This window comes from Crocodylus porosus, unplaced genomic scaffold, assembly GCF_001723895.1.
Source record: "Crocodylus porosus isolate Cpor-Errol unplaced genomic scaffold, CroPor_comp1, whole genome shotgun sequence".
NCBI classification, from domain to species: Eukaryota; Metazoa; Chordata; order Crocodylia; family Crocodylidae; genus Crocodylus; species Crocodylus porosus.
Window position 1 is genome coordinate 9,629,917 of NW_017728928.1, and position 26,150 is coordinate 9,656,066.

Genomic DNA, 26,150 nt, shown 5'->3' on the forward strand with positions numbered 1-26,150 from the left:
CGCCTCGTCCCCACAGCCCGGGGCGGCCGGGCCACTTGCAGGTGCCGGGGAGCTCGGGGCAGCGCGTCCCAGCCCTGCCGGGGGGCAACGATCGTGTGGGGAGTGCGGACAAGTCTCGTGGGCTGAAAAGAGAGTCTGCAAACCAGTCTTCTCGTGTCCTCCCTGTGCCGGCCGTGCTCTCCAGCGAGCACGAGAGCCCCAGGTCCTCCAAGTCGAAGCACTTCGTTATTTCGAGGCAGGCCACTGTGAAGTGCTGGCAGCGAACCCCCGCGTCGGCAAGAGCGACTTGGTTTTTGCATCGATGTGCAGCCTCCAAAACGATCATGCCTGTTTTTGAACGCTTTTGCTGCCGCGGATCATACGAATCCGTGGTTTCGTACGTGCAAGTTCACATGGAAATGCCTACAGTGGATATGTGCCTATGTGCAGAGGGCTGAAGTGATTGTACAGATGAGATAATTGTTGGGTGCCTGGCAGCCCCCCGTCTGTAGGGCGGGGATGTCCCATGGGAAGGTTGGTTTGTCGTGTCGGGGGTAGGGAAGGCCTGGAGCTGACGGCATGTCAGAGTTGAGAGAGCAAATCCACGTGTGTCTGTACAAATGCATGCAATGGATACGTATGTACAAATACGTGGGAGGGTTGAAATTGTACAAATAGGATAACTGTCAGACACCTGGCCCCGCCACTTGGGCCTGAGATGTGACCCCGCAGCCCTGGTCTGTAGGGAGGGGACGTCCCGTGGGAAGGTTGGTTTGTCGTGTCGGGAGCATGACAGCGGCTGGGGGAGGCTTGGGGCGGGGGCTGACGGGATGTCGGAGTTGGGAGAAGCCGCTTGGGGAAGAGCCAGAGAGACTGGAAGTCGTGAAGCGGGTTAAAGCTGTCACTGTGCAATGCCAGCCCAAGAGCTTCGTGCTCTGCTGTCATTTGAGTCTCTGGTTTTCACACCGTTGCTACATGGGAGCAAACCCAACATCATCTAGGTCCTGGTACTGAAACGCTTCAGCCTTATGCAGTGGGACATGACTAGGACCTTGAAAACAAGATTCTTACTTCTTCAAACTTATCTGCTGGGGAGGCAGAGAAGTTGGAGGTGTCCGTGTCCTTGCCTTTCCTGGTTTCTGACTCCCTGAAATTGACTCCAGTCCTGCAAGGTGCCCAGAACATCTTACAGTGGTGCTGCTGGAGTGCTGTTGTAGCGGTGATGGTCACCACAGTATGTTGGAGGTGCGGGTCTAGTGCAGCAGTTCTGAACCAGGGATACATGAACCCCCTGGGGGTACATGAAGCCTCATCAGGGGGTACATGAGATATATTTCATACATTGTCTAACACAGGTCGAAGGGCGTAAAAAAATTAATTTCCCATTGAAAGGGGGTACATGATGTCTCACTCTGAGATCAGGGGGTATATCAACTGAAAAAGGTTCAGAACCGCTGAGCTAGTGGGTGACACCTTTTATTGCAATGTGCAGCTGATTCAATAAAAGACATCGCCCCTGAGAATCCTTGCCTTTGAACTTCATGCTGGCTTTCCGCTTTTAAGCTGGTTATTTTTTTGCCTGCTGATACTGAACTGTATTTTGAAATGGAGTGGTTGCTTTCTCCTACTTTGTATTTATGGCATCAATTTGAAATCTAATTAGTTTTTAAAAAGCAGTTGTAACTTTCTAGTGGTACTCCAGTCCTAACTTTTTTAAATAAACACCTCTAGTATGTGAGGATCGCTTCCACCCTCAGAAGGCCCCTGTCAGATAGGTGAGACTGATAATAGACAAAGTGCTGTTAAATGCACAAACTGAAGAGCAAAACTGTGTGTAATGATTTTTTCAGATGGAACCTAATTGTTGCAATAATTGGCAACACACTCTTGGTTAGAAGTGAGTCCTCCCCAGAGGAGAAGTAAAAACTGGGAATCAGAAGAGATGTTGTTTATAAATCTCCTCTTATGTTACCTTAAGTTGCTGCTGAGTTGTTTGCATTTCTTATAGTTGTAATGTTATGACAAGGTTTTAGCTACACAGAACCAGAGAGGACAGACATACAATAAATCTGCACATTTTCAATTGTTCTAGTTGGTTAGCTTTTATATGAAAGAGATGTAATAATAAAAAAGTCACTTGAATTGGTGGTGCTTACAGTTTACTCCCATCTAGAGTTAGGACTGAGCTTACCATGTATATTTAAGTCTTTTCTTAAAAAAAAAAAAAAAAAAAGTATGAATGTCAAATTTCTTATAAAACTTAAAGAAAAATATTGCACAGTGATAAAATGTCTTAATTGAGTCTGTTCGTGGTTAATATCTTGTGGGTCCTGCGGAGGTACATATTCATGTAGGTGGTACTAGGTGCTAGTAGTAGCCTCTGATGTGATGCAACTGTCCTAGAGGTTATACCTCTCCCCTGTAATGCAGACCTCAGTGTATTGATCTATGCCTCAGCTGCCTGTAATGTAGTTACGTATTTTGGGGTTATGTTTCAATACAAGCTGAGGTCTGTGTGGTGCAGCTGCAAATCTTTGTGATGGGCCTTTAGTAATCTTTATGAAAGCTCTGTAGTGGTTCCTTTCTCGTATCTGGAAGCTGTTCAAGATTTGGTGAGTGTAGTTAATATTTTGAATAGACTTGGATCTGGATATTTGAAACCTTCCTCTATGTCTCCAAATCCATGTTGTGACAGCAGTTAGCAGCTGCCAGAGTGCTCCTCCTAGAAGGCACAGAGAAGAGGTATCTAGGTTGAAGGGTAGGATGTTTTCTGTTGCAGGTTCTTGCCTTGTACTCATGGTGATCTGCCAGCCCTTGAGTTTGGTTTCCATCAGGACATAATTAAGGAAATGTTTTGATTAAATACTTATTTCCCTTTTTGTGTTGTGTTTTGGCTTATGTAACTCACCTTTTCTGGCTAGCCTTCTACTTGGTCATGATTTCAAAAGAGCATGTGCATTGTATGGAGCAGGCACATAGTCACCTGCATAGACATGCATTAAACACATTGTTACCTCAGCTGCCGTACAGGTTAGATAGTTGTGTGCAGTAGGGAGTAGCTGCCAGTTCTCTGTCCCAAGCCGATTTAGCAACACAGTTTCTTGCCCAAGGTTAGGGGAGGAGGATCATCTGTTAAGATGCTGGGGGCAGGGGTGTTCTGCCATAGCACTTAGATATTGGTATGCCTAATTAAGCTCCATCATGTTTTTTTGATCCGTGCACTGTCATCTGGCTCCCTGATGGGCCAGAATGGTGTAGTACCTCTTCAAGAAAGAAGTAAGTGTCTGTCTGTCTGTCTGTCTTGGGGGTGGAGGGATGCTATTTCCCCAGTAGTTGCATTCTGTCATATTTCCCCAGTGAGTTTTCAGTGTTTGCACATATGCAAAGTGTGCAATATCTTTAAGACAGCAAGCCCCAGCTGACATGCCTACTATCCTGACTCTAGTACCTTTTTTTTAGGAACTGCTTCACTTTACTTTTCCAATACTTTTATTATTATTATTATTTTTTGCTACAGACATTTCCCATAACACCTCTTCTCCTGCTAACTGAAGCTAGACTAGTCCGTGGTTTATGGGGCCTCAGACTTCCCCCACTCAAGACATTTTTGGCATGGGGGGAAGAAGACCCTTGGCTCTCAGAGGTGAAACTAGTGCCCTTTATCCTAGTAATAATTTTGAGGTAGAGACAAACTTTCTCCAGCCTTCTTCCTGTTAATTCCAGCTTCTAAAGGGTTTGGGGAAGCTTTTTCTTTTCTCCTTTTTTTTTTTCCCCTCGTGACAGTCCTCACTAAGCATACCCATGTTAATAGACAACTTAATATGATGCAGTTCTGTTGGAATTAGTTCAAGCTGTTTGTGGTTTTAGGTGGACTTTTAGAGAGAGAATAAGTTACTAAAATCTCAGTGCCGCTGTAGTTTCTGATTACTAAAGCACGCAAATGTAAACATTACATTTGGTCCCTTCTTGCTTCTAGCTGTCCTCCTAGATTTTTGATCAAGCAAAGCAGAGTTCGACCTCCAACCTCTGCAGACAATGGTGTCAGATTCTGACGGGGTGTTCTTTTCACTGATCCTCCAGCTGCTGCAGATGCTGTTTTTCAACACAATTATTTTAAAAAGTCTCTTGTGGCAACTTTTGCAAGACCTGGGATGCTAGACCTGTCCTGGCAAAACTCCAGCTTGGGTAATTGCATTATGCCTCTTTATTGCTCCTTTCTTTCCCTCTGTGTTTATTAGAATGGGATGGCAGAATCTTACCCAGTAAGGCTATAGGACATTAAATGTGTCTTGTACATGATACTTACAGCCTGCAAACCATGATCGTGAGAACTTTTGAGAATTGCTTGGAATTGGCAGGAAATGTGAATCTGCTTAAGGAAAGAGAAACATTCTTGGATGCTAAGACACCTCAGAGAGTTGGGTTGGGAATCGTACCAGCTGCAGTCCAGTTTGCTATCAATAGGAATAACTGACTTTGCAGCACCAGCAGAGGGCAATGTCCACGGCCAGTAACTGAAGTGGGAGGAATACACGAAATTGGCTAGAATTGCATTCTTGTATTGCAGCAGTTTCCCCCACAGCCAGTGTGTGTGTGTCCTGTGGGAACTGGAGATGCAGAAGTAGAACCGCTGTACAGCTGTGTTGGAGCTGTCAAAAGAAAAGAAACTGAGATGCAACAAAAAAGAAAGACTAGAAAAGAGAGTGTCCTAACGCTGCTGCTTGTATCTAAAAGGTAGAAAAGTTATTCTCTATTGTCCCTCCTCCAACAGAAAGATGTAGGTTAGGTCACTCTCTAAATGAAAGATATAAGCAAGTGTTTTATGTAAGTAATTTTATTAACTTCCAGTTTCATTTGATTTCTCTCATTTGAACCATTGTGATAGGAATATTGCAATTTATTGTAGCCTGCAGCCTTCGGTATTTAGGATGAGATGTCAGACCACATATTGTACAATAGTGTAGTACCCTTGCTGTAAGCCAAAACTGAAGCACAGATTCCTGGGGCATGACTTAACTCTTTCATTGTTGCATCTTTTCATTATTTATAGGCTACATCTGTTATGTAATTTTACTTTCATCAGGTTTTTAAAATGTACTCTCCACAAATCCCTCGGCATACACAAAATTACAGTGCAAGTATTAAATGTAAATCTACACCGGGTGTCTGAAGCAGATTCTCCCCTGAGCACCGATATCATTTACGGACAAAAGTCTGAATAAACATGTTTTATAAAAGCTACATATTTTTTTAAGAGCTTTTCCATTTGAGTTAGTTAAATGGGACAACTTAATGAAGCACGTGGCTTTATGGAAAAGAAGTTGTGCCTGCTTTGTGAAATTGGTAATGACAATTGCTTGGTAACTGGTACTTCAGGAGCTTGTATATTCAATAGGCGTGAGCTTGCAGAGGATGGCTAAAATCGTAGATTTAAAATCCTGTCTTGAAAAATTTCCCTGAGTGCATTAACTCTCTCTGAAGCCACATACACACAATCCGTTTCTACTGGGAGAATCGCAAGTCTCCTGGTAGAAACCACAATTGTCCAGACACTCCAGCTCTCTCCCGGAGGAAAAATCGTGGTTCCAGTAGAAGAATAACCCGACTTCAACCAGTTAGATGTTGCTCGCAGGAGAGTTTCTCATAGGAGAATGATCTCCGTGATCCGGGGAAGGTGGAAGGAGTATGGGACGGGGCAGTTGCAGTCTCCTTCTGAAATCATTTCTCCTGGTGGAAATTTTCCACCAGGAGAAATTAATGCTTGTATGCAGCCTGTGTAATTTGGCAAAGAAAGGCTAGCATAAACTGGATGCTTCAGGAAATAAAATGTAAGCCATTAGCGGTAAGAAGTTAGAAATCTGCTGGAATGTTGAGGAAGAAACCTCGCTTTCCTATTGGTTAGTGTGCTCATCTGTTAACAATCCTGCTAATATGCAGAGCACTGTATCCATGGCAATGTGCTGTTCAGCTTCTAACTTAATTTTCATGCAAACACAAGGTAATAACTGATTTTGTATCTCTCTGGCTTATAATAGTAAGAATGGCTATTGTAGATGAGACATTTCCTCTCAGTTGGCCTTGTTTTGGTGTAAAGTTGGGGTCGATGTTAGGCACCCTCAGCTGTCAGGAAGTGCGGTATCCCCGGTTGTCATTGTTTGCAATAAACTGGTGAATTCCTACCTAAGAAACATCTGTTTACACTGCATCAGAAATAGTAGTTTGAGAGCAGTTCTTCGTGGGGCTAATATGTGTGGAGGGGCTGCAGGGAGTCAATAGGCATGAAAACCAAATTCGACTGCAAGGAAAGTTACTACCGCATCAGGGTTTAGGCATGTTGCTGGGAAAGAGGAGAGAACCGTGAATTGAAAAAGGTCAGCAGAGGGAAACCAAGATTTGGATGAGAATGGGAAACAAAATCTTTAGGCATGCGGAGTAGGGATGATACAAGCAAATGAGATGACTGGGCCAGCAGATGGCAAATGTAAAATAAGTGCGTTTTCAGTAGGGCAGTCATCTAGAACGCTGATCAGGAGAAGGATTTGAGGGATTACCATGGAGAAACCTTAAAGCGGTCAGCCAAGAGGCTGGTCTGATATAAGAAAGAAGAGTCAGATATAGTCATTAAATATTGCTCTTGCTCTATTTAGTTAGTGAATACAATAACTTTGCAATAGATGTAGTTTTTGGAAAATCTCAGAGGCAAAAGTTTGCTTAAAGTTTCTTTGCTCAATCCTGTCCCACTTCATTGTCTGAATCCATACTTAAATGATAAAATGCCTGCCTTTATCCTGTTCTCTTGCTTTGTCTATCAATGCCTACCAATTTGTATTTACTGGGTATTGAGAGAGCATGCAAATGGTGAATAAAAGTTCCTCAACTTGGGACTGGATTGTCGTTCTGGCCACAGCCTTTCTGTTTTACCTTGGATGGATTGAATACCCTCATGCTTTATTTTCTCCCTCTGTAAAATGGAGATATTACCTGTCTCCCAAGGATGATGTTCAGAATATTTCACATAGGTAAGATGTGTAGCAATCTAGTGAAATCTGTAAGTTCTGAGTACTATTTCTGTCATGTATATAACATGCTAGTTTTATGATCGTCAAGAAATGGCTTTTTAATATGGTGCCTTGAGGTTGTTTTGATGTCACAGACTTTTTTCTGATTCTTTGTGATGCCAGTGTCCCATCTGCTTATGGCAGCTGCTAAGGAATGACCACTTAGGCAAATGATTGGTCTTTAGGATTTTCCCACTTCAGTGATTGCAGATGTGTGGGAGACAGATGCAGGCAGTGTTGTGGATAATCACAGTATCTGATTGTGTTCAGCAGTTAACTCAAAGAGGGAAAAGTATTGCAGCACGACACTAGCTAATCAGACACAGAACCTGAATTGTTTCTTGCAATGCTGTACATTGGGACTGACTCCACTGAGCTCAGCCAAATTAAAAACAAGATAAACGAGGGAGAACAAGGCCTGCTGGCTTCTGCTACGCGAAATTAAGGAGAATGGATCTGAACAGGACCTTGATGTCTTCTGCCAAAAAATTGCATCATCGGTTCATTGTGCGATACATGTACTGGTACTTTGGCACTCGCCTATTTAGTAGGAGCTGCTCTGTGACACACTTGTGAAATCCTTTCAGCTGAGAGTTGTCATGTAAAAAAATGCAAGACTTGCAATAAAATAGACATAGGCAGGTCTCCTTTTGTACATTGCTGAATGCCTTCATTGGCATCTTCCAAAACTGTTTCCTTTGCAGCAATGAATTTTAGAGGTATGTACTTCCACTTCACCTCAGGCTAGTGTCAGAAAAAAAAACCCTGTACTGAGACAGACTTCTTTCCTTGCATGCAGCACTAACATACTAGTTACCTTTCTATTTTAACAATTTGTATGGCCCCTTTAACATAGTAATGGAGCATCTCAATCCTTAGTGTACTTATTCTTTCCAAGTTTTAGACCAATAGCATTGGGCACTTCTTTTTCTCTGAATCCAAATTTCTTAGGTGGATGATTTGCTCACTGCAACTAAATTCAGGTTGTCAGTGAATTGGCTGCAGCCCTTTGGGATGCATTCATTCGCATGTGTAATCTGGTTGGCTTCCAATACTCTCAGCATCAGACTTAGTGAACTCTGCAAAGATGTCAACCAAAGGAGAGAAGACTGAGTTGTCTCATAACCCTTGAGTGAATTTTGAGAGAGGATTTTCTTTCTGTATGTAATAGTACCAAATAGTGCCTGCTTCTGGGTGAAGAACCTTGTCAGTGTTGAGTAATTAATTAGCTATTCTATAGATGATACATTGGTGCAAACAGAGGAGGTGGACTTAACTGCAGGCTGAACTGAAGTTCCACGAACACCTTGCAGTCAAAACCTGTGTTTCCAAAACTCGTTATACTCATCCAGTTTTCCTTTCTTTGTTTTTTTTTTTCAATGGTTCTGTTTCAGACTGAGCATTCTTCACGGTCAGAAAGGAAGCGACGTGATTCATTCGGGATGTTTGACGGGTATGATAGTTGCAGTGAGGATACTAGCAGCAGCTCGAGCTCTGATGAGAGTGAAGAGGAAGTTGCTCCGTTGCCATCCAGTCTCCCAATTATCAAGAATAATGGACAGGTCTACACTTACCCGGATGGTAAATCCGGCATGGGTGAGTGCAGAGCTTTTCAGGTATTTAGTTTGTGGATTTTCAGTCCAGTTGCTCTTAGGTGACCATATCTTGTGCTTTGTTTCTGTTAGTCTAAGTTGTCAGTTGTCTGTGTCCAAGGCCAAATATACAGGGAGAAAACATTTAATGCTCATGTGAGCTCATGTGAAATGTGTCAGTGTGAGAATAAGGCAGAATCAACTGAAAGTTTTTATTGCTGGCAGACTGAAACAAGGTATAGCTCCTGTTCAGCTCTCAAGAAATATAAAATTCCTATGCAAATAGATGGGATTTGTGCCTTATTGGTCAGCTTCTATTCCACCTCTTAAGCACATAAGTGGACTTATGGTGCTTAAGTGCAGAACTATTTCATCCTGCTTAATTTCCTGAAAATCAGTTAATGCATCTGTCTCCTCCTTTCTGCTTTTTTGGACTCAGTCTTAAGTCCTGACTCAGTCTTGTGTGTTGCAAGTATATAAATTGATTTTCAGGACTTGAACAAGGTAGGACAGGATCTCACTTAGATGCCTTTAGGAAGTATAGCCAGAGTTCCTTTACATTATATATCAGTTTGCAGTGCATCACAGATTTTTGTTGCTGTTGTTTTTTATGGTAGTAAATATTCTTTACCACTGTTAAATAACCTTGCCAGTATGTAACTGTTTACCTTCCCCCCCCCCCCAACTGAATTTAAATCATGCTTTATGGTGTTTAAAGTAATATTGCTACTTTTTTAAAACAGCAACATCAGGCCAGATTCACTGCTTATCAGTGGAATGTTTTCTATGAAGGGAAACCACATGCCAGACAGTTCATAGTGGTACAAGGCACTTGTAGCCTGTATTGAATGAGTACCCAAGAGCTAACCATATAGTGCACCCCGAAAATGTGTGTTTCGAGAAGTACGAGTGGCCAAGACAGTTAAGGGAAAACAGAAAATACTTGAGCCTTTTTTTGGAGTGACAGTAGAAATAAGTTGTGTGAGGTCTAGATTTGCAGACACAATCTAGAAGTTACTTGGAGAATGAGCAGCACATTTGGTGAGGATTAACTTTTGACTAGGCATTCACTTCTTCTATTCCTGTATGAGAGGAAATTGAAGAGACTGAAAATAGATACCATTTCAGGTGTGAATTTGGGAAGACCTTAGTGCTTAAGTAGTCTCACTGAAGCCTCTGGGAGTAAAATGACAGACTTGCTTTACAGAGGAGATGGCCAGCCTGCAGCATGCGCACCAGAAGTGGTATGGGCAGCCTGTATGCAGCACACGAGGTATCAAGGAGGGGACAGACAGTACAGTGGCACATGGAGCAGGGAGCATAGAATCATAGAAGTCAGGTCGGAGGGACCTTGTAGATCTTCAAGTCCGACCCCCTGCCTAGGCGGGAGAAAAGACTGGACTCAAATGAGTCCAGCCAGGTAGTCATCAAGCCTCTTCTTAAAGATCCCCAGGATAGGAGCCAGCACCACTTCCCTAGGAAGTTGGTTCCAGCTCCTAGCCGCCCTAACTGTGAAGTCATTCTTGCGGATGTCTCATCTTAACCTACTCTCTAATAATTTGTGTCCATTGTTCCTTGTCATGCCAGGGGACACTAGGGGAAACAGTGTCTCCCCTAAACCCTTCTGGTCCCCCCTAGTGAGTTTATAGACAGTCACCAGGTCCCCCCTCAGCCTTCTCTTGTGAAGGCTGAACAGGTTTAGGTCCCGCGGTCTTTCAATGTAGGGTCTGCCCTGTTGTCCCTGGATCATGCGGGTGGCTTCCTCTGGACCCTTTCAATGTTGTCCACATCCCTCCTGAAATGGGGCGCACAGAACTGGACGCAGTACTCCAGCTGTGGCCTGACCAGCGTCGTATAGAGGGGGAGCGTGTGCTGGCACCCACCTCAGGACAGCCATGGCACACCCCCCCCCCAGTGGCCAGATTAATTCTGCCATACCCACTCTGGTCACTGAACAGTAGATTTGGCAGGGGTAGGGGATTGGATTGGCACTTGGAGTGCATGCAGGTCTAATTTCATAGAACGGGAAGACTTGAAGAGATCTACAGAGGTTGTCTAGTCCAGACCCTGCATAAGGCAGGACCATGGCAGGGGGTCAGACTAGATGATCTACTCGGGTCCTTTCCGACCCTAGAAACTGTGAAACTATTGCTATCCAAACTACTTATACAAATTCATTGTCTAACCTATTAGAAAAAAACTACACAGTCAACCCAAACACAACCATGGGAAAAACTGTCCTCCCATGGGTAAAGCAGGAGGACCACAGTGCCTAACTGCAAAGGTTGTTAAAATATGCTTGAGAGATCCATGAAAGGCTGCCATGACCCCCACAAGAGAAGAAGGCAGAAACCTCATGGTCCATACCAAGCTGATCACAACATAAAATTCTTACTTGACCCCCAGCTATGGCAATCTGTCTGACCCTGAGCAGCAGAGCAAGACCCCGCCTGCTAAAAAAGTTTGGCCCCCTGCTGCTTTCGAGTATCTGAACCTAATTGTTAGGTTACTGATGGTGGAGAATGAAACTAAGTGGGGCTGCCACCCAAAGGACCTCTCTGGTGGAATGGCCTCTCCAGCTTTTTACTGCACTGTTTTATCTGAATCTTCGTTACACCCTTATGGTTTGGCTTTTTTTCTTTCTTGATTAGCTACATGTGAGATGTGCGGGATGGTTGGCGTCCGAGATGCTTTTTATTCTAAAACAAAACGCTTCTGCAGTGTTTCGTGCTCCAGAAGTTACTCGTCAAACTCCAAGAAGGCCAGCATTCTGGCCAGACTTCAGGTAACGGTACAGAAACCATCTTCTTTATATACTTCTCCTAAAATGCTTGTTTGTTTAAATGCATGTCTGTCTGTGGTCAGTCTGGGATCCATGCATTTGTTTTAAAAGAATTGAATTCTTATGAACTGAACATATTGACATAGACAATTTTGGGTAAAAAATTAACAGCATGCCATCTATCTGTAGTTTCAGCTGAATGGAAATCTGTTCCTGAGTGAATTATAAAACTGGAAGTTGGTCTCGGGCACTTAGTTAGCAGTAGATCCTGGCTGAATTTCAGGTTGCCATACTTGGGAGTTGCGGGGGGAAAGATGTTTTGGCGACTTCTGGAGTCTGCTTTTGTGGCTTCAAGTTTTACTTGAGTGTAACTTGTGTAATATTTGCTTGGTCAGCTTCTATTCTTTAGGTTTTTTTAAACATTTTTGCAGAGCCCCTGGAGAACTGCAGTTTTCTTTAGAAAATTAATTTCTTGTAACATTTTTAAAGCTTCTTAAAGAAGTTTTGTGTATTTGAGTGAGTGGATCTCCTGCATGCTTATTAATAGGTTTTAGGAGGAGCTTGGAGAGATTGTGTTTACTTAACTCTTGTTGTTTCAGGGTAAACCACCAACTAAGAAGGCTAAAGTGCTACAGAAACAACCATTAGTGGCTAAACTAGCAGCATATGCTCAGTATCAAGCTACATTACAAAACCAGGCAAAGACTAAAACAGGTAACTGTGTATGATAGAGCTGAAACTAATTCTTGAAAATATAAGATTTGAGGTTCACTTCCTAAATGAAATGACTTTCTTTTAGCAGCTGTCCCCGTGGAAGGCTTCAGCTGGGGTAACTACATCAATAGCAATAGCTTTACAGCAGCTCCCGTTACCTGTTTCAAACATGTAAGTACACTGCAGTGTTTTTTGCAGGGGTATTTTAACTGTCTTTAGACACAAAAAGGAACAAAATAGTTGGTTCATGCTTTATCAAGCGTTTAAAGACACTTTTTAGTATCCTGAAAATTGATTTACAAAGGAATATTTTATAGTGCATTCATTTAAAAGGGAAGTCTGCACACTTTATTCTTCTCCTGAAAAGCATTCTGAATATCATCAGCTGCTTGTATGTAATTTAACTTGCAAACTACAAGTTTGTATCGTAAGTCCCAATGAATTTTTATCCCACATTTTAACAGACAAAATCATGGGTTACTTCAAAATATAGAATATAAGCCAAACCAACTAGTTATGAAAAAATGGATAAAAAGGAGAATGCTTGTTAGACCAAGTCAAACCTCCTGCAACGTGTATAGAAATGATCCATCAGTTGCAGATTTTTTTCTGTATTATTTTTTAATTGGATTTTTATGGTCAGCTATGTTATTTAGAGGAGGTGGAGGAATGGAAAAATTTCATAGCTCTGATGGTAGAGTTATTCTGCTGCACTTCTTTTCTTTGTATGTGGTATAAGGGAAATGCAAGAAGTGCTGGTTACACATTATGGACCTTAAGTATGGGTTGAGTAAGATTATACATCTTTTACCAGCATCTTGTTTGCAAATGTTTGCAGAAATAAATTAATTTATCATTTGTTGAAAATTTTTGGCCGAGACTTTTTCTTGGAAAGTTTCATTTTTGAGAGAATTAATTTTTGTACAGAAAGCTCCTGCTCTTTCAAAAATACCTTTTGTTTTTTATTGAAAAACTGGAAAAAAGCTGAAATATATTTTAAAAAAACTTTACAGAAGTCACAACTTTCTGCTTAACATTTTAAAAGAAATATATTTTTCCATAGGAATTTTGCACAAAAAAAATTCATAGAAATTTTCCAGTTTCATGCTAAGTACTCTCAAATTACATATCAATAGGAATTGATAGGCAGTTGGTGCTTTGCTAAAGGACCTCTGTGTTTAAAAATCCTGGTGTTGCATAGAGCAGAGTCTTGCCCTGTGTTAATATATTTTAATGCCTTTGTGCTAAACTTCACATGCTTGAATGAGCCTGTCTCACTTTGTTTTCACAATTATATATATGTTGTAATGTAATGTGTTATTTCATAAGTACATCAGACAGTATTTGATAAGATCAGCCTTTGTCATTTGAACATAAATGCTATATGGAATTCAGTATAATTCATACTTTTAAATACAAAGTACATGTTAAATACAAATACATGTTCAACCAGGGGAACAGCTGTTTAAGTTTATACGTAGTAAGCCAGTTGCCACTGATAAGGAGTTAAACTGCTTCTATAATGCCCATGTCCTGATGGCTCAGGAGTAAAGAATTCAAGGTTACAAGCACACTTATTTATTGCTTTAACAATAGAAAGTATTTTGGAAGACAAGAACTAATAACTTAGCACTTTGGTCCATCAAACCTTCATATGAAGGCTTGGTGTATAGTTTGTCTAGGATGCTAAGTCAGTTCAAAAGTTTATTTTAAATGGGGAACAATTATACCAAAATGTATAGGCTGTACCCTTGAAAAGAAGTCTGACAAGCATGTTGTTTCTCTGCATATCTGGCTCATCACTACAAAGAAGGGATGCTACCCTAAACCATAAAAAGAAATTTCTTGTTATCATGTTACCGTAGTACCAGTTGTTGTTTTTGCTCAATGTACTATATATTCCCAGATTCAGTAAGCCTTAATTCCTCTTAAAAGTTTGTTTAAAAGCCTTGCCATAAATTCCTTCTATAGCTGTTCCTGAAAAGCCTGTTCTATTTTTTGCATTCTCCTTTTATTTTTATTTTGGCTTCTGTAAAACTGTATGCATTTAAATATTGCCTATAGCAAACCTAAGATATGAACTGTGTAATCACCAAAAATGCTAACAATACAATATTCTTTGTGATGAGCAAGGTGAAAGAGATCTGTTTTTAGAAATATAAAACACCCGTAACTCCCATGGATATCTGTTGGGGTGCCCCATCCACCTCAAAATTCGGCTATTTTTATGTGGGTGACTAAACTCAAGCACCCAGAGATGATCATTTTGACCTTAACTCTTAGTTTCCTGTGCTTAAAGAACTTTGTCAAGACTCTTTGAGCATTTATACACGTGCTTTGAGAGAAGGGTTGAGGGGTGCTTTAATTGAAGTGGCTCCAAGAGCTGCTCTAATTAAAGTGCCTGGAGTGTCATGTAACTGCGTCCCCATGCTGAAAAATGGCAGTGGAGGTGCTTTAACTAAAGCTCGTCAAAAGAGCTTAAGTTTAAGCACCCTTGCCAGCATTTTTCAGTGCAGGGATGATGATACATGTGATGCTGGAGTCTGTTGGATCATGGTAATTACCACACTCCAGCAGACTCAATTAATCGAGTCTGCTCTGATGAGCTGTAATGTTGGAGCAGGCTCACTGATGTGTATAGGCAATTAGTAATAGTAATTGGGTGATATGTATTACCTGTCGCATATTATGGGCATGAATGCATGTTCTACATCTGTAAGACAAAGTAAAATACACATAGGTCCCAATCCTGTTACACCTAACGTCACTGGAACTACAAGCACAAGCAAAATTTGCTGCTCAGTAGGTAAGATTTTGCAGTACAAGTCCTAATGTTAGCAGGTAAAAATGTGTATCAGTTACAGTGGGTATAGCTAGTTGGACAGAATCTGAGGAACAGGGGACACCAACACATGAGAAATTATTAGTTTTTATTTTGATTTTTTTTTCCTATGTAAATTTTATCTAACAACTCAGTAGTTTTTAGCAGCCCCATTCTTTGCCTTCCTGTGCTCCCCATTAGTTAATGCTTAGCACTGACGAAGTTATTCCCCTTTCTATACTTGTTTCTCAGCTCCTGCTGTTTCTTTGTAGTGAAAAAGCTGAAATATTCCGTATCTTTTGAAGCTTATAATGCTAATTTGGGCTTCTATTTTGACTTGCATCCATTGTTTTGAAAGTACCTGCAAGCACCAATTTTTAGTCTTGGAATGCCTTTGTGAGATGGCTAAGTACTGTCCCCACTTTGCAGTTGGATAAACTGAGGTGAAAGGAGTGTGACTGTTTTTCATAGTATACATTATACAGCAAGTGAGTGACTTAGCATGGTAATTTATATATCTGGACTCCTTCCTATGGATCTCATTCTCTTTCATAACCCTGTTATGTGTCTAAGTGTGCAAAATTATCATTGATAATTTAAATCAAATGAATCTCTGCGTTATAGTTTGGTATCATAAGATAATATACTTGTTTTTTTCTGTTTGTGATTCTATTATTAACCTCAGTTCTGACTTCCCTCTTCCTTGCTTTCTAAGTATTTGTCTTTTTCGCCTGTAATCTCCCTGGTTTGCTACCCTGACTCTTACAAAATGTTCCTAGTGATCAGAGCAAAGATAACTTAGTCGTTTGTCAGTATTTCCTATCGTACAACTTGCTGCGCAAGGTCAATAGTAATTATTGTTTTTTCCAGCCATTTGTCAGTATGGAGTTAACAAGTTTTTCTAATGTATTTTTCTCAGTATTTCCTCTGGGTTCATTTTATTCCAGACTGCAAGGTTTTTATTCACAAATTCTTTTCCTAGCACCCTGTTGTTCGTTCCCGTTGGTTTTAAAAAAAGGTGGAATTCTTACATTTTTACACTAGGTGGCACTGCTGTCCTTCCAATCTTTCTGTCTCCTGGCAGTGTCTTTTTGCTATGCTCTGCGTAGGTACTGGGTGCGCACGAAGTAACAAAACACTCTTCGCAATTCCAGGGATTAGCAGCACCCATCTGCATTTTTAACCCTCTAAATCACTTTTTGTATCGGAATGCTAGAGGCCAGAAAGTTATGACACCACCCAAAGCCTGCCAAGTTTTCTCTACATTTAAATAACCAGGCTAAGATACTGTACATGCTGGGGAGTCATAGTGTCAGCTTTGTTATCTTAGGAAACCCTTGCGGTTTGAGTTTGGATGATATCCATCAGGCCCTTCCTGATTGCAACTTACTTTGCAGGGAAGGTAGCAGCTGCTCCCGGATAAACCCTCACAAGTGGTCTTTGGATTAGGAAGTGGTGAACCAGATCCTCCTTGGTTGGGGAGGACCCTGAGGTGGATCTCTTCGTCATGAGTCTGAAAGGTAAATTTGTTCTTACACGTAAATTATGGTTCTGCTAGTTCATACTATGCCAATCCAGACTTCATACTTACCCTTCCAGCCAGGAGACAATTAAGTCTTAGCACTTAAACGGTGCTTTATGATTTATTTCAAAATACTTTATAAACATTGATTTATCGGATAAGGACAAGGAAGACATGAAGGAAGATGGCTGTTATAGCCTTTGGTTATCCAGTCTTCCTCCCTAAGAATATTCATAAGGTGTGAAAGAGAAGAGATACAGTGCATCAGATACACTGTATATAATCCTTTTGAGATCATATTAGTAGCAATAATACCTAGCTCTTACATAGTGATAATGGCACAACAGGGCTCTCTTCTTGTAAAGGGAGAGCCGCATGGATTGGTGTAGGAGAAACTAGCAGAACCACTATTTTCACAGACAAGGACAAATTTAACTTTCTGCTATTTCCCCCTATACCAATCCACATTGTAGAAACAAAACATCCTTGTGAAAACTTGGATATCATTTGATGTGGGGAGAGAAGGAAGAGCGAGCCCTAACAGCTTAGGTGATTTTTGTAACTTTTTATTTTTTTTTAGATCAATTAAAAATTTAAATGACTGGTAAATTGTATATAGCATGTAGCACTGTGTAAAAGACTGCAGATTAGCCAGAAATGTAAGCTTTAAAGAGTATATTACCCCCTTCTCTAAAAAGCCACTAATGCAAATTAAGATCTGATGGTGGCTACAGAACGCAGGATTGCGTTAGCAACTATGGCAGAAGCTCCCAAAAGAAGACAACTTATCCCATAATGAACAGTGATAACTGGATTAGGTTGTCCCCATAATGTTGAGAAATCCCACTGTAGAAGGCTTCATAGTGTATATATAAAAATGAGCCATCTTCTCTCCTCTTCCCCCACTTTTCTGCCAAATAGCCAGAGAGCTTCATAGTCTAGACTGGTTTTAGGAAGACGTAGCAGAACATGACGAGACCAAACTTCCAGAAAAAGCAATAAGCATACTTGTTATGGACATAAGGGGGAAAACTGTTCATGCATCTCCGTCCTCCAGTATTTTTATTCTGAAAGGTATTGCTTGTTGTTCCCCTGCTATAACAGATGTGACATTTTCTGCTCCTAGCTGCCAGTAGTTGATTACAAGCAAAATTCCAACCTTGCAAATTCTAGTTGTTTAAAGCTAGGGCAACATTTTTTCCCTTTTCCCTCTGATCTTGGTTTCTGGGAGTTTGAGGACTGAATAATATGGTAATTCTGGTGAGTTAAATCCTTTTGGGTTGTTTGCAGATGTAAAAAAACAAACAAAAAACCAAAAAAGCTGTATTTTAAACTTGGCACGTTCCCGTGCTGAACCCCATGCATGCCCAGAAGAGGCAGCACGTTACTTCAACCTGCCTCACCCAACATCTGTAAAGATCTGGCGCTTTTGTGGGGCTTTTTTTGGTATTTTAATAGCTGATTGCATCAGTTTTAGATAAGTGCCAAAAAGCCCCCTGCTGAGACACCCAGTCTTACAGATGCTGCAGAGCCAGGTTGAAGTAGCGCACTGCTTTTTCCAGTAGAGCGCAGTTTGGGTTTTATTGTTGGGGTTTTTTTGGTTTTTAACATCTGCAAGCAGCCTTTATGTTCACAAGGAGTCTGGTAAACCTCATGTAGCTGGGATGAAAGATACTGACTGCTTGATGTGGCATGAAACAAGTAGATCCCTTCATTCACCCTCACGAAGTCTGCCTTGATAACTCCCTGCAGTGACTGGAATGTCATGTCTGCCTCCCCACTTATCTCTGAGGATAATTCGGCTGCTATTCTGAACTAACCCAAAATTTATTTTGCTTTTTAACGGAAAATATTTCTATTTGACATTGTGATGTCAGCAGTCCTCTCAATAACAATATAAAACTATTACTTGAACGGTCTGGTACTTGCAAGTGCTTGCTTTTTGCATGGAAGATGCCATTCACTAGATCAGGTGGTTAATTACTTTCCCTGAATGAATTGAAAGTCCTAGAGACTTTAACATTTCACACGTACTCACTGATCCTAAAATACCACATTTGACTAGTTGGTTATTCATCCAGTATCTTTTCTTCATTTCCAGTCTAGTCCAAGTTGACTCCACAAATAAAGCATGTTTTCATTTCCAATTTACAAAAATCCTTAAAGTGTCCCACTAGCTTTTATTTTCTTTTGTTACTGAGGCATTGACCGACAATGTCAAAGCTGTCCTTGAGGAAACTACTGGTGCAGTTCCCACTGACAGTTTTGAGCTTCTGCTTGTTTCTGGTCGTGTGATCACTTGGGGGTCATGTGAAAGCCTGTTCAGACAGAAACATGTGAGCTACATTAACTAGTATGTATGAGAACTAATGAGAGAAACCTGTTTCCATTAAAGCTGAAGGTGTTCAAGGAGGGTCTCTTGTCAGTCTCAGAAAAAATCCAACTGTTCTAGGGAGTGTGGACCAACCTCTGGTCTTGGTGGCATGAATATTAATTCACAGTTATTTCCCTGAAAGAGATTTCCCCTAGTGTCACTGAGGTCAGAGCCAAGACCTGGACTGAAACCTGGATTATTGATCCATACTGTATTGTGAATATGTACAACATACCACAGCTGTAAAACTGAGTCACAGAATTGCTACAGTATTTTAGCAGTAGTAAGTTATTACAGCACAAAAACCACATTTTGTTTTCAGAGATGAGTGATTCTCTAAATGTGTGTTTTTGAGTATTGGTCATACTTAGCCCAGTTTTCCAAGACCACTAATAAAGCATTAATGAAACAAAAACGAATACTTTACTTTCAAATGGAGTAAAGCAAGTGATGATTTTTATTTTCCTTTAACTTAAATGACAGGCTCCCATGGGGACCTGCTGGGGGGACATCTCAGAAGGAGTGCGAGTGGAAGTTCCAAACACAGACTGCAGCCTACCGACCAAAGTCTTCTGGATAGCTGGAATTGTAAAATTAGCAGGTTAATTTTTTTTTCTTTTTCTGGAGATCACGTGTATTAAGATGGTCACAGTGATAATTATATTTGGAGGAACTTATCTGTTTTGGTTTAAAAATGAGGAAGTAACCCCAAAAACCAGCCTTTAAGGAACTGTCACACTGGTATTTGAAATATGGAAATACTCCAGTTCCTTCTGAAGTTTAGAGTCTTCAGTGGTTGAGTTTGTTTCACTGTTACAAAGAGTAGAATGTTTTATTTTAAATTATTTGATATGAATGAAGTAGTTGCCTGCAACCTGGGCTCTGCTTCTCCGCTGAAGTTGTTGAGAGGTTTGTTATGGTTTTTGAGAGCAGTGGTGGGATGCTACTCATTTCCTTGCAAGGTGTACTGCAAGTGTTTTCTAGCTTGGCTGAGGGCCTTCAGGTTCCTGTTGCTTCAGTGGAACTTGAAGTACCGATCGCTTCACTGGAATGGATTCTAAACTCGTAGTTTAGCAAGTCGCTAGGTTGAACTTTCCACCGTAAACGATTTTCTCGGAAGGCTCTTTCATCTTATGCAGATCGTGAACTGAAATTTTTCTCCTATGAGAGAGGTGAAAAGTTCCCACCTTCCAACTTTCATAATTTTTTTGTCTCTTTCCTGTACTAGTGTTAAATGACCTTTTTTGTAACCCAGAGTTCATAGAGCGTTTTTTTCATATTCAGGGCAATTTAGGATCAGGAAACATGAAATAATATGTCTCCATATCAGTGATCTTCTAAGATCCGCTGCTGGTGCTTGTCTTAATACAAGTGCAATGTCATGACAAAATTAAAGTCTCTATAGCTAAATGATCCAAAGTCAAAGTGTAAGTAAAAGCTGAATGTACTCTTCTTCTGCATATGTGAAATACAGGTTGTCCAAGAGTCCAGCAACATGCTGTCAGAACCACATAATCTTGGGAAAAAAAAGATAAGACTGCAATATATGTTGGTATGGAGAAGTATAACCTATAGCTCTGATTTTTAAAAATGGTATTGTTCCCTTTCAGGTTACAATGCTTTGCTAAGATATGAAGGGTTTGAAAATGATTCAAGCCTTGATTTCTGGTGCAACGTTTGTGGGTCTGATATCCACCCAGTTGGTTGGTGTGCAGCCAGTGGGAAGCCTTTAGTTCCGCCTCGAAGTAAGTGAATATTGGCATGACTTGTTCAGTCATGGAGATTATGGAAGTGTTCATGTTGTCTCTATTGAAGTAAATTCATTAGGATTCAGAAATCAAATCAAGATTGTTCTCATAGTCTAATGATTTTATTAATGTATTCTTAATTAAAGCCTTAGGTCAAATTCTGTCCCTTGGTCCACATGCACATGCAGTTATGAAACAGGGCCTCAATTCAGCCTTTACATGGCTTTTGTCATTATTTTTAACCAGTATTTTAACATTGTTTAACAGTTTTTACATGTTGCAGACTTTACCATTGTCTGTCTCTAATAGACAAACATAATTAGGAATCCGTGGCTGACTTTCCCCCCCTTCATTTGCAACAGCCATCCAACACAAATACACAAACTGGAAAGCTTTTCTAGTGAAACGACTTACTGGTGCCAAAACGCTTCCTCCTGACTTTTCTCAGAAGGTAAGTCTGGGCTGATATAAATGCTGTATATAAACACATTGGCTGTTCAGTATAAGAAATTTAATTATTTTGCAATGGCACATGGCCCTTTTCTGGAGAAGATGGTACTGCAACCACTCTTTTCCTCTGTCTCTTCTTTAGGATGGCTTGGTCACTTTTTGTACTCCTTCATAAGAGTGCTTTCTCATTAAAAGAAAATATTTTCCAGTCAAAAAATGATAAAATAGGTGAGACTTAATCTGAAGAATCCTCAACACAAATTTATTCTTAATGTCCTTTCAGTGGCTTAAGACAAAATGAAAACTGATTGTGCTTAATATAATAACTTAATTTAGTCACTTTTTTCCATTGGAAGAAACTTGTATTAAACAAATTATTAATATAGCATATACTTAGGTGCAATAAAATAATACTTCAACAATTTCAGTATTTACCTCCTAATAACTGGACTTTTTTCTACATCTCTGAATTAGCAAAAAAAGTGAACTTGTTGACAGATACATATTAATTGGGGAAACTGAGGAATTGCACAGTAACATTCATTGGATCAAAAAGATTTTTGTATGTAGCTCTCTAATAATAATAATAATAATAATTATATATATATATACATAAAAAAAACTTTATTCTTACTTATAGATATGAATAATTGGAAACAAAATTAAATTGACACTTGTCAAAAAATTTCTGCAGGTGAAGGTTGTCATAGAAGTAGCTAATGACCATTGCACACTTTTAGGCATTTTTAAAAAGCAAAATGTAGATTTATATCCCTTCCTCTTCTGTTCCTAGAGACGTATGCTATAATGTATATCACTTCAGTTGGTAAGACATGTTGATGAATGGCCAGCTTTAAATAGATTCAGTAGTGACAACCCAAGGATGTAGCTTTGTGTGTTTGTTCTTAGAAGAAGATCTGTAATATTTTAAATCCTGGCATCTGGGGTACGTGGCAAAAATGAACAGACGCTGTTTTTACTTTCATTGATTATTACATGATGAGGTAGTTTGATCAGTTACTCCAAACCAAGCAAACTCCTTTTGAAGTCAGTAGAAATATTCTGTTCACTTGAGTAAGAGAAAGAGTTGGATTCAGAGTCTTATGTGATCTGGTCGCACCATTTTAGGGTATTTCTGGTGAATCGTTTTGTGGATGGTTCGATGTATGGGGATCTTGCCATAACTACATTATCCTGGCAAAGCTGGGATAAAAGATTTGTGATGGCTTATATATGTAAATGGGTAAATCAGTGACTAAATTAAACAGAAGCTGCTTTAATGGCACGAGAGAGATGACTAAGCAAAAGTAAAACTTGTTTTTTACAGAATGCTTTTTTCTTTTTAGGTATCAGAAAGTATGCAGTATCCCGTCAAACCTTCCATGAGAGTAGAAGTTGTTGACAAAACGCATCTTTGTCGAACGCGGGTAGCAATTGTAGACAGTGTAATTGGAGGACGATTACGACTGGTGTATGAAGAAAGTGAAGACAAAACTGATGATTTCTGGTGCCATATGTACAGCCCACTCATTCATCACATTGGTTGGTCCCGAAGTATAGGGCATCGATTCAAAAGATCTGGTAAGTGTGCTCTGTTTCGAACATTATTGCTTGCATATAGAGGCTTACTTGAGGGATATTGTTCATTTTATTATTTAGCTGAAAGAACCATCCTAGCTGAAGTGATTTCTAACTCTCAATTAATGATCCTCAAAAATGTATAAATGTCCACTCCATACAGTGTTCAGTTAGCTGCTTTTAGTGTTTCATTCCATCTTGCAAAAGCTGGAATAAGTTTTATTGAAGAAGCAACCGCAAGTCATTTTCTAGGAGTTTATATAAATAAACTGCAGGAAATATATTGCTTCTGTGCACAAAATTTAGTGTTAGCCCTAGTTTTTCCTGCTGGCATCCTGAAAATGCACACAGTATTGTCCCTCTAGCTGCTGCCTTCTCACTGTTCATCTAGTACAATAGGTTCGACACAAGCCTTCCATACGTTTAATTCATGGGTTTTTTTCTTCTGTTTTTGTCTCAAATTTTGGAAGTGCTTAATCTTTTTTTTTTTTATTTGTTTGTTTGTTTTTTGCTTTTATTGCAGCATGTAGCTGCATTGCAGAAGTTTTCCGGAGGAGGGCAAGAAAGCTAGAGGGTGACAGGGGACAGTGGGAGCTAAAATCAAACATTTCTGTTTTGAATGTTATGTGGGCTTTTTAAAGGTATACAAGTCACCAATATGTTACTTGTCTATAAATTGAAGTAGAAATCAAATGTTTCCTCAGGCACCAGAGGTAGACATTAAAGGATCAATATTTTTAATGGTTGCAGACCTTCACTGAAACCAATTGAAAATAAGAGAGCTTTTAAAAAAAAGAAAAGAAACAAATCATGCAGTTCTGCTTCCTTGAACTCCTATAAAGCTTTTAATACAGCTGCAGGAATTTATGTTGGAGAAGAGGATGCAACGAGTGGCCGCAAGGACCAGCTAGAGATCACCATATTTAAAAAAAAACAAAACAACAACAAAAGAAAACCCTAAACAGTCTTTTGCAAAAATAAGTGGGGGTTTTTGGGAGGGAGGGGGAAGAAGGCAATAAACAACATGGCTGCGATGCCAAGATGTTCAGTAATCACAATTAAATTACATCAAAACCTTTTGTCATTTACACACAAAAATCCTCCTGTTTGTCAGTTACCTGCTTTACCCTAACAATGCAAAGGAGTTTGACTTGTCAAGTTTCTGCAGAAGTCTCGTTCAAATTGCTGACATTTCCTGAATTTTGTCCTTCGATGTGTTCAGAATACAGGAATTGCATCATTTGTGCTATCTTTCCACATGTTCTAGGTAGCATTCTGTTAGGCCTCCCTATAAATTTTGGGCCAGCCATCCTAGTAAAGTGAAGCTGCTGCATGGACTAATGTAGTCAGAGAAAGACAGGTTTTGGTCATTTGTTAAATATTCACTAATTAGTATGTAACTGTCCCTTGTAGATATTACAAAGAAACAGGACGGACATTTTGATGCACCTCCTCATTTATTTGCAAAGGTAAGAACTAGACAAGACCTGTATTTACTCAGGGCTGAAAAGGGGAACTTTTCATAGAATCATAGAATCAATGAGTTGAAAGGGACCTAGACAGATCATCCAGGCTGACCCCCTGCCATGGGCAGGAAAGAGCACTGGGGGTGGCAGGGATCATAAGACCCCAGCCAGGTGCCTATCCAGTCTCCTCTTGAAGATTTCTGGGGAAGGTGAGAGCACCACCTCTCTGGGGAGCCTATTCCAGGCTCTGGCCACCCTTACAGGGAAGTAGTTCTTCCTAATATCTAACCTAAACCTCTCCTCCCTCAGCTTGTGGCCATTGTTCCTGGTGACTCCAAGGGGGACTGTGGTGAACAGACTTTCCCCGAGTCCCTGCTGCTGGCCCCTGATAAGGTTGTAGGCAGCCACAAGATCCCCTCTCAGTCTCCTCTTGTGGAGACTGAAGAGATTCAGGTCCCTCAGCCTCTCCTCATAGGGCTGGCCACGGAGGCCCCCAACTGTATGAGTGGCCTCCTCTGGACCCTCTCCAGGTTCTCCACGTCCCTCTTGAAGTGCGGCGCCCAGAACTGGACACAGCACTCCAGCTGCGGCCTGACCAGCGCTGCATAGAGGGGGAGCAAGACCTCTCTGGACCTGGTAGTGATGACCCTGTTGATGCAGGGCCGGGTGCAGTTGGCTCTGCCTATTGCTTCGTCGCATTGGTGACTCGTATTCTTCCTGGAGTCAATCCTGACTCCAAGATCCCGCTCTGCCTCTGTGCTGCCGGGAGGGTCAGCCCCTAACCTATAACCATAATGCTGGTTCCCTCTCCTTGTCCTTGTTGAACCGCATCCTCTTCAGATCTGCCCACTTCTCCCACTTATCCAGGTCTGCCTGGCTGCGGTCCCTGCCTGCCAGTGTATTCACTTTACCCCACAGCCTGGTGTCATCAGCGAATTTGAACAGGGTGCTCTCCATACCCTCGTCCAGGTCACTAATGAAGACGTACAGCACCGGCCCCAGGACCGAGCCCTGGGGGACTCTGCCGCCTACACCCTCCCAGGCCGACATCAACCCATCCACCACCACCCTCTGGGTGCGCCCCTGGACCCAGTTTGCCACCCATGTGACTGTGCATTCGTCATCCCTAGAACATGTAGAGTGTAATTCCCTAGAACAAGTAGAGTATAATTAAGAACCTACCGAACAACTGCATATAAATAACTTCTTAAAATGCTACTGAGTAAAATTGACAGGAAATTTCAGAGGCGTAGTGGACTCATTGCTGCAGGCTCTATTGATATTTGTCTTGTACATTATTTTTTTTCTTGTCAATGTATGTAATACCGCTATGGGATTCTTTAGGTAAAAGAAGTAGACACAAGTGGCGAATGGTTCAAAGAGGGAATGAAATTGGAAGCTATAGATCCTTTAAACCTTTCCGCAATATGTGTTGCAACCATTAGAAAGGTAAGAGAATGAATGCATAATTTTCGGAGGGGAGGGGAGGGAAGGGGAGGCATACTTTCAGATAGATTTTTTTTTTTCCAAGGGGGGTCAGAAATGACTTTTTAATTGAAACAAGACAAAAAAGGGTTTAGCTTCTTGTATAGCAAAAGTGACAGTCACTTGCCTTCTGCCCTGAAAAAAAGGATAATTTGTACAGTATGGGAATGCATATAAATGCTTCTGTTAACTGATTACCTGTTTCTGATAAGCAAGAGATAAGTGCATAATATTTAAAAATACAGCTTTATCTTTAATTGGCAAAGTGTGTTCTTGTGAAATTTTACCACCAAGTCTCTCCTTCAGCTATTTTGCAAGCTGCCTAATTGCCTTCAGAAAGCATGCCCTCCAAATCTTTGCAAAAGTTTAGTATAGGTATCAGTCTTTGAGGACTGCATGTGTGAAATGCTTTTGTGATTGGAAGGGGGTGTCATCAGTGTGAAATCCAGGCAACTTTAAAATGCTTTGGGACCTTTTTATAGTGATAGATCAGCTCCCTAGCATGCACCTCTGCCAATAGCTGTGGCTATGTGGCCAATACTTTTTTTTCCTCCCATATTGCTATGTAGAAGATCCTCACA

The 26,150-nt window shown here is 40.8% G+C and overlaps 1 protein-coding gene across 5 annotated transcripts in view; it reads left to right on the forward strand.

Annotated features, from left to right (window-relative positions):
- The first annotated feature begins 3,994 nt into the window (after positions 1–3,994).
- The window catches only part of MBTD1 (mbt domain containing 1), a 44,458-nt gene continuing 22,302 nt past the window's right edge, over positions 3,995–26,150 (forward strand). The window contains exons 1-11 of one of the 5 annotated variants that reach the window (XM_019542461.1): positions 3,995–4,164; positions 8,432–8,633; positions 11,281–11,420; positions 12,011–12,125; positions 12,211–12,296; positions 19,326–19,443; positions 20,453–20,587; positions 20,953–21,041; positions 22,387–22,621; positions 24,032–24,087; positions 25,429–25,533. In XM_019542461.1, the coding sequence (XP_019398006.1) occupies positions 8,480–8,633; positions 11,281–11,420; positions 12,011–12,125; positions 12,211–12,296; positions 19,326–19,443; positions 20,453–20,587; positions 20,953–21,041; positions 22,387–22,621; positions 24,032–24,087; positions 25,429–25,533 (1,233 nt within the window). In that variant the 5' untranslated portion in view covers positions 3,995–4,164; positions 8,432–8,479. The remainder of the gene's footprint in view (positions 4,165–8,431; positions 8,634–11,280; positions 11,421–12,010; positions 12,126–12,210; positions 12,297–19,325; positions 19,444–20,452; positions 20,588–20,952; positions 21,042–22,386; positions 22,622–24,031; positions 24,088–25,428; positions 25,534–26,150) is intronic. The other 4 variants (XM_019542457.1, XM_019542459.1, XM_019542458.1 and 1 more) reach the window with 4 other exon arrangements.